This window comes from Asparagus officinalis, chromosome 7 (genome assembly GCF_001876935.1).
Source record: "Asparagus officinalis chromosome 7, Aspof.V1, whole genome shotgun sequence".
Taxonomy (NCBI): domain Eukaryota; kingdom Viridiplantae; phylum Streptophyta; class Magnoliopsida; order Asparagales; family Asparagaceae; genus Asparagus; species Asparagus officinalis.
The window spans coordinates 147,693,594-147,702,418 of NC_033800.1; the positions used below are offsets into that span (position 1 = coordinate 147,693,594).

Consider the following 8,825-nt stretch of genomic DNA (forward strand, 5'->3'; position numbering starts at 1 on the left):
ATGGCTTTCCAAAAGATTGGGTGACATCAACCAATAATATAATGACAACTCATCTCATCTCATTTCTTTTCTTAATTTTAAGAAGGAACCAATCACAATAAAAGAATCTAAACAAGGAAAGCTTTTTCTTTTCCTTATTTTTTAGCCAACCAAACACAAGAAAAGAACCTCTAATAAGTTTTATTTTAAAATAACTCACATCATCCAATAATATGGTGACAACTCATCTCATCTCATTTCTTTTTCACAATAAAAAGTGAACCAAACACAAGAAATGGAAATGGTTTTAAAAAAGCGTTTCCTTTTCCTTTCATTTCCAATATTTTTAGCGAACCAAACAGCCCCTAAACCTACGCTTATCCAACCGGATATATCCCCTCAAACCCAACGAACACCAAACACCAAACACCAACTCTACTTACAGCTAAGCGCCAATTCGGTCGAAAAGCCCGACCCGGCCCCGTAACTGCTCCCTCCACCCCCCCCACGAAGTAACATTTCCTATTACTTTTTTCACCGCGCGGCGCCCTCAAACCCTAACAATAAAACGCGCCCCACCCAAAATCCGCGCAATCCTCTCCCTCTCTTCTACCCCCACCTCCAAGAACCCTAGCCTCCATCGTCGGTCATGCCTCGCCCCCCATGCCGTGCTCTTGCCGATGGATCAAGCCCAACTCCAATCGATCCTCGGCGCCGACCTCGGCCCGTTCCAAGCCCTAATCTCTCAGCTCATGTCCACCGCCAACGACCAGCGATCTCACGCCGAGTCCATCTTCAACTTCGTCCGCGATCACCACCCCGACGCCCTAGCCCTCAAGCTCGCCGCCCTCCTCCACCAATCCTCCGTCATCGAGATTCGCGCCATGTCGGCGATCCTTCTGCGCAAGCAGTTGACGGCGTCGTCCTCGTCCGGAGACTCGCAGCCGTCGTACCTGGTGCCGAGGCTTCTCGGCGCAGACGGCCAAGTTTGAGCTGAAGTCGCTGCTTCTGTCCAACGTGGCAGGGCGGGAGGAGGTGAAGACGATTCTAAGAAGAAGCTTTGCGATACGGTGTCGGAAGCTGGCCTCGAATCTGTTGCCTGATAATGCGTGGCCGGAGATGCTGCCGTTTATGTTTCAGGCGGTGACTTCGGATTCGCCGAAGCTTCAAGAGTCCTCGCTGTTGATCTTCTCGCAGTTGGCTCAGTATATCGGGGATACGCTGCTGCCGCATCTTGGAATGCTGCATGGTGTGTTTTTGCAGGCGTTGACGAATTCGAGCTCGGTGGATGTGAGGATTGCTTCGCTTGGGGCGTCGATTAATTTCATACAGTGCTTGACGTCGGCTTCGGATAGGGATAAGTTCCAGGATCTGTTGCCGGCGATGATGAGGACTTTGACAGAGTCGTTGAATTCGGGGCAGGAGTCGACAGCGCAGGAAGCCTTGGAGCTGCTTATAGAGCTTGCAGGCAGCGAGCCAAGGTTCTTGAGGAGGCAGTTGCCTGAAGTTATTGGAGCTATGCTGCAGATTGCGGAGGCTGACGGGTTGGAGGAGGGGACGAGGCATTTGGCTGTGGAGTTTGTGATTACGCTGGCAGAGGCAAGGGAGAGGGCACCGGGGATGATGAGGAAGCTGCCACAGTTTGTTGGGAGGCTGTTTGCCGTGCTGATGAAGATGTTGCTTGATATTGAGGATGAACCCGCCTGGCATTCTGCGGAGGTGGAGGATGAAGATGCGGGAGAGACGAGCAATTATAGCGTGGGACAAGAGTGCTTGGATAGGCTCTCGATTGCACTTGGAGGGAATACCATTGTTCCTGTTGCTTCAGAGTTGTTGCCGGCTTATCTTGCTGCTCCTGAGTGGCAGAAGCATCATGCTGCTTTGATTACACTTGCCCAGATTGCAGAGGGTTGCTCAAAGGTAGCTTAAGTGCAATAAATTGATGATTGTTAATGTATTGGTTATTGGGTATGTGAGATATATTCGGTACTGTTTTGTTGTGTAGGTAATGATTAAAAACTTGGAACAAGTGGTAAACATGGTCTTGAACTCATTCCAAGATCCGCATCCAAGAGTGAGATGGGCGGCAATTAATGCCATTGGCCAACTCTCCACGGATTTGGGTCCAGATTTGCAAGTACAGTATCACCATAAGGTGCTGCCGGCTTTGGCCTCTGCTATGGATGATTTCCAGAACCCCCGAGTACAGGCAAGTAGAATTCATTTCATCCATTTAAGAGTTTTGATTTATGTTGTAAATAAACTTAAGATTATTATGACGGTGTTCAGGGGAGCAAAGTAACTTTTAATTTGTCTTATCCATATCTACATGTCTGGTGACATGTCAACTGACTTAAGAAAGTTGGGGCTTTCCAGTTATTGAAAAACTAGCTTGTAAGCTCATCTAAATAAGCTAGGTTTGACCAAGCAAATGACTTTTCTACTCTTACAAGGTTTATAAAGTTTTTGTTATAAAAGCCACCAAAAGCCACCAAAAGCCACCAAAAGCCATCATAACTTGTAAGCTTAAAAATAAGTTCTCCCAAATATCCTCTATATATAGCATGCATTGATGTTTACTATCAGTTTCTGTTTCTCCCTTCATATTGGTTTTTCAACCTCTCCTTGACGCAAATTCTTGTGTTCTGGTTATGTGATGTATTAGGCATACTTCAAGTGTAATAGCTAACAAGGGGAACAAGGAAGCCATGGGCTTCATAGAAAATCTGACTTAGTGAAACTTATAGCTACCTCCATATTACTTTTGAAACTACTAGAAACAATTGGACGGGGTGCTTTCTTTTGAATTGCTACCAAAATCGATGAGTTATCAAATACCCCACTTCTGTTTCTAGTAGTAGTAGTAGTACAAAAGTAGTTTGGGATTTGTAGTCCAGTAATCACCACTCTCATGAAAAAGTGTTGGTTTTATCACATAGAGCTTAAATGTAATATTTTTATCGGATAGTATGAGACTTAAAATTATGAAAAATAGAATAAATATTCTGATGACATAAGGCATTGATTTTATTTTTTAAATATTTTAACTAAGATAATATAGTAGTTACTAGGGCAAAGAGATATAGAGATAGACAAACTTGGCTGGAAGCAATTAAGAAGAATATGCTAATATCTAATTTAACAAAGGAGATGACGCACAAATGCACAATAGAACTGAATGGAAGAATAATATTCATGTAGCCGACCGGCCCGACCCCAAAACTTTGGGATAAAAGCTTTGTTGTTGTAGTAGTCGTAGTAGTAGAAGAAGAATTTTAACTAAGATAAATTAATTCAGCATTATGTAAATGATGATTTTTTAGGCACATGCTGCTTCAGCTGTTCTGAATTTCAGCGAGAACTGCACGCCGGAGATTTTGACACCGTACTTGGATGGAATTATTAGCAAATTGCTTGTATTGCTACAGGTAATAGAGCTGAATTTTATGCAACCCCCCCCCCAAAAAAAAAAAAAAAAAAAAAAAATTTTTTTTTTAAACCATTTCCGTTAAATATTCCCCCCCCCCCCCAAAAAAAAAAAAAAAAAAAAAAAAATTCTTGTTTATTCTTCTGGTGTATATTTGCCAAGAAGTGTCTAACAATAAGAAACGTTCTTTTTCAGAATGGGAAGCAGATGGTACAAGAGGGAGCTTTGACAGCTTTAGCATCTGTTGCCGATTCATCTCAGGTGCTGGATAAAAAACACTGCATATCAGGCTGTTAATTTTATATTTCTTTATATGACTTGAAAACATTTTCACATCACATTCTTATGCAGGAGCAATTCCAGAAGTACTATGATGCTGTCATGCCATATCTGAAAGCTATTTTGATGAATGCAACTGACAAGTCCAATCGTATGCTTCGTGCTAAATCCATGGAATGCATTAGTTTGGTCGGTATGGCTGTGGGGAAGGAGAAATTCAGGGATGATGCTAAACAGGTAATGGCTTCTCTGTTTTTAATCTTAATTCTCATGCAATTCTCATTTCCCAAAGGTTACAGTGCAATGTGAGACCCTTTGTGATCTTTCACCTGAAATAAGTTTTTAATGTTTAGATATCATAAGCAGTATGTTGGTGTTCATTTTTTTGTTTGAGGGTTTGTTCTTACATTGAAAGCAGATATTGGAGCTTTTCTTTAACCTTCATGGTCTTCTGCTATAGAGATTTTATTTGCGAGTATTTGCAATGTTTTGGTTGTTATTCTTATTCTGTTACAATTATTCAGCAATGTTATGCAGCTATCCTCATCTTTTGTTTTCAATAGGTTATGGAAGTGTTGATGTCACTTCAAGGATCTCAGCTGGAGACAGATGATCCAATAACAAGCTACATGCTTCAAGTATGTGTCTGTTACTAAATTTGATTCGTAACTATGCGTACCTCAACATTTTCCTTATTTTGAATTCATGGACTTTGTGATAGGCATGGGCTAGACTTTGCAAGTGCTTAGGTCAAGATTTTCTTCCATACATGAGTGTTGTCATGCCTCCACTTCTTCAGTCTGCACAGCTCAAACCAGACGTGACCATAACCTCTGCTGATTCTGATGATGATATAGATGAATCAGATGATGAAAGGTCTGTTTTAGATAAAAGAAATCTGTTAATATTTTCTTGGGAGTTTCTAATAAATTTAAAGTCATTCGCTGACATTCTTATCTAATTTGGCATGCGTTTTATGTTTTTAGCTAGAGTTTGACTGATATGTTGCCTATCTTGCTGAATTTAACCTCAGATAATGAAGGTCTTTTGCAATCAAATTATTGCTACTGCCTTGCAATCATAACTTTTTCTCACCCTTCATGATTCTCTAGCTAGTATGTTAGGTTTCTCATCAGATACCATGTTTGATTATATAGTTATTTCTCACCCTAGTGAGCTCAGTATCTCATTTGCTTGGTAACAAATGTATTTGGTAACGTTTTTTTTTTTAAAATTTTAGTTGGTTAGTTACATTGAGCTATCTCCTGCAATTTTGTTATGCTCATTTCTGTTTTTAAGAAGCATTGATTAATTTCAGCTGCAATTTTTGTTATGCTCATTTAGTGGTTGAAATAAACAATCTCATTTAACTGAGATGGCGAGGTAGAGGGGGAAAAACATTGAATAATTTCAGCTCCATTTATATTTTTCATTACAATTTTTGACATACAGGAATCATCATAGTGATGAAGAATTACAAATGACTCACGCTTCACTTAAATATGCATGTTCTAATTTTTTTGGGATAAAAATCTAAGGGCCAAGTTTATTTTTCAGTTTTTTATACTTTTTAATTTGTTATGCACCAATTGTTTTGATAGCCTTGATAATCTGGGCTTCTAAAAAAACCTGAAGGCTTATGAACATGAATCGCTTGATAGGAAGTCAAGTGAGAACTGCAATGTTGCAAATCTAGAGCAACGATAAAGCTAAAGGCCACTGTTACACTATTTGTCATGAAATTTTTGAAATTTTGAACACACATTTCTTGGATATTCTTTGGTACATGTCAAACATTTTTTCGATTATATTCTAACCAACCTATCGTTGATTTAGTAATGTATATTTTAATTGTCGAAACTCTTTTGACCATTTCTTAGAAACTTTTTATTCATCATACTACTGCTATATGCATCATGGCATATTGGTATATATAACTTATCTTTTGATTTTCATGTCAAATTGTAATTATATATTAGAAAAGTATTGTGCCCTAAGCTGCAATAAACTAGAATATATCGCAGTATGAAATGTCCACAGTTATCATATGGGGATTGGGGAAGACACAGTCAAAAGTTTAAAAACTATTACCAGGCAATTAAATATTTGAAATGTTAGTTCATAGTATCTGTGAACTGATATTTTTAAAAAATTACTATTCATGATAAAGAATATGTTACGCGAAGATACGTGTTGTGTGCACAAGCATTTCTGTGTATTCAAGCAAACACAATGTTCCTAGCCTATGAGGGTGTTTGGGGAAGCTTATTTTTTGGTCGAATGAGCTTTTAAGCTAGCTTTTTTATTTCTACCTGTTTGGTAAAATGCCAAATGAGTTAGCTTGTAAGTCTCGTTTTAAAAAGCTGGTATACCCTAGCTTTTGAAAAACTAGCTTATAAGCTCACTTAAGAAAGCTAGGTTTGCCAAGCAAATTACTATTCTACTCAAACAATTTTTATAGTATTTTTATCAAAAAAACTAAAAGCCATTAAAAGTCAGCATAACTTATAAGCTTCAAAAAACAAGCCTTACCAAACACCCTCTATGTCTATACTTACTATGCCTTTTGAGATTTGTCCTGTCTTGTTAACTTCAAAGCAGTTTATTGTGAGATACCCATCCGTGAACTTTGTCTAGTTAGGTAGTTGAATATTACATGCATGCCCTGTGGTTTTTTGTGTGAATAAAGTCATCTTTGTTCATGTGGATGCTTCAGTGTTGGTGGCTTTGGTGGATTGTTGGCCTAGATAGTCATGGATTTTTTTTCCTTTTTGGTTTGTGTGTGTGTGTGTGTGTGGGGGGGGGGGTCTCTTTCTCATCTTGGTTTCATTTTAACCTTAACATTTGTGCACTTAGCATTGTGGTGTTTTCCTCTCCGAGAAGAATGATCGTCTACCACTTTTGATATTATAACCATTTATGACTAGTAAAAAGTGCAACAGCCCAATCATACACCCTGAAGTAGCTTTCACTTTCCACACCTTTGATTTCTGAAATCCTGTGCTTTAAATCTCTGCTCTCTCTCTCTCTCTCTCTCTCTCTCTCTCTCTCTCTCTCTTCTTCTCTTCTCTTCTCTTCTCTTCTCTGTGTGTGTGTAGTTTGTTTGAATGGTTCCTTGTCATGCAAAATATTACCCCAGCACTAAAAACCTGCGAAAGTTCAGTCATTGATTTCTAGTGTCCATGCAATGCTTACTTGAGGTATTATGATAATGATGCAGCATTGAGACTATCACTCTTGGGGACAAAAGGATTGGTATTAGAACTAGTGTCTTGGAAGAGAAAGCCACAGCTTGCAACATGCTTTGCTGTTATGCTGATGAGCTCAAGGAGGGTTTCTACCCATGGATCGATCAGGTTGGTTATGTCATGATCAGTAAATTGTCAGTACTACGTTTCATCCTACTTTAGTTCCTCTTCTCAAATTTTAATCAACTTCTCTAGCAAAAGAATTAATATTCTTTGTGTTAATAATAAATGCAGGTTGCTCCTACTTTGGTTCCTCTTCTCAAATTTTATTTCCATGAAGAGGTTAGGAGGGCAGCAGTTTCAGGTATGATTATCTTCTAATATTCTCTTGTTTGTAGCATTCTGCAGTTCTAAGCTTTGAGGAATTCCCTTCTCCAGCTATGCCAGAGTTATTACGTTCTGCTACGTTGGCAGTAGAAAAGGGGCAAGCTCAAGGTCGTGATCAGTCCTATGTGAAACAATTGTCTGATTATATAATTCCAGCATTGGTGGAAGCTCTGCATAAGGTTACCTTAATTTATTCTATCCATGTTATTTTTATAGATGCAACTTCTGTTATTGTAGTCTTTCTAATCTGACACCAAGTATCATCTGTAGGAACCTGAAACAGAAATTTGCGCGAGCATGTTGGATTCATTGAATGAATGCATACAGGTTCATCTTTTCTTTAGCTTATTTCTCGAAATGAAATTTCTGATTCAGTTACAAATCTTCTATTTGGGCAAGAATTCATCGTAACTTGAGGCTTCATTTGTTTCTTGTTCTATTTCAGCTCTCTGGACCACTTCTTGATGAAAGCCAGGTCAGATGTATTGTAGATGAGATCAAGCATGTGATCACAGCAAGCACAACCCGAGGCAGAAGATTTTGATGCTGAAGAAGGAGAATTGCTTAAAGAAGAAAATGAACAGGAGGAAGAAGTGTTTGATCAGGTCTGTGGCAAACTTGCCAAAAACGCTTTCTTTTCTTGATTTAGAGGTGGTTTCTTAATAACATAGTCATCAATGTTACAGTAATATGCTGAGTTTAATTATATCGAATGTCTGGCCTTCTACAGGTTGGCGACTGCTTGGGTACTTTGATTAAAACCTTCAAAGCTTCTTTCTTGCCATTCTTTGATGAACTCTCAGTTTATATTACACCTATGTGGGTAAGTTTTAATTTACATGGTTTTATTTATTACTTAAATTCTTTTTCGATATGTGAAGACATTCTGTCCTTCGAATGGTTTATTCCTACATCCTAGATCGAAGACTTGACGAGGTTTTTAATATGGCATTTTTCTCAGTGTGTCACTCCTAACTGTAAACTGGACTGTTTCATGTTCTTTCGAACTTGAATACTTAATGTCCGACAGAAATGGGATGCTGCTATTTCCTTAACTGAAGAAATCTGTTTACTTGTATCTTTAGTTTATTTGTAATATTGACCTATAGTGAACCAGAACATGCACTATGGTGCTTTGCAGTATATTCTTTCTTGTGCCTTGATCATCTTTGATTTTCTTCTGGGCGCTTTGTCTAGAGAAATTTGGTGTTTTTTTCCACAATAATAAGTTTAAAATGTACGAGTGATATAGGAGGTTTTTTCATAGATTTTAGGACCTACAGTAACTTTGGATACTGGACGAGGCGTGGTTGTCCCTAGTATTTTTTTCATTGTGTCCTCTGCTTTAGCAAGAATAATCTTGTAGATGATTTACTTAACACTTGGTGGCCATGCAATGACAACTCTGATGGTCACACATGAAGTGGATCCAACATGATGGGTGGCGACGGTTTTAGTTTCTTTTGTTTTTTACTTTGTTATCATACTATTTCTGGTCCAACTGTCATTATACGGTTTATACCTTTACGAAATTACTCCAATAGTTCTGCTCTAGTTGTGTTCTA

At 38.7% G+C, this 8,825-nt stretch overlaps 1 protein-coding gene across 1 annotated transcript in view; it reads left to right on the top strand.

Annotated features, from left to right (window-relative positions):
• LOC109850982 (importin-5-like) overlaps positions 638 to 8,825 on the top strand; it is an 11,409-nt gene continuing 3,221 nt past the window's right edge. The window contains 15 exon segments of the mRNA XM_020421075.1: positions 638 to 1,058; positions 1,060 to 1,899; positions 1,985 to 2,188; positions 3,303 to 3,407; positions 3,602 to 3,667; positions 3,758 to 3,922; positions 4,249 to 4,323; positions 4,407 to 4,561; positions 6,906 to 7,041; positions 7,168 to 7,237; positions 7,312 to 7,439; positions 7,531 to 7,587; positions 7,706 to 7,788; positions 7,790 to 7,865; positions 7,991 to 8,083. Coding sequence (XP_020276664.1) covers positions 660 to 1,058; positions 1,060 to 1,899; positions 1,985 to 2,188; positions 3,303 to 3,407; positions 3,602 to 3,667; positions 3,758 to 3,922; positions 4,249 to 4,323; positions 4,407 to 4,561; positions 6,906 to 7,041; positions 7,168 to 7,237; positions 7,312 to 7,439; positions 7,531 to 7,587; positions 7,706 to 7,788; positions 7,790 to 7,865; positions 7,991 to 8,083 — 2,652 coding nt within the window. The 5' untranslated portion in view covers positions 638 to 659.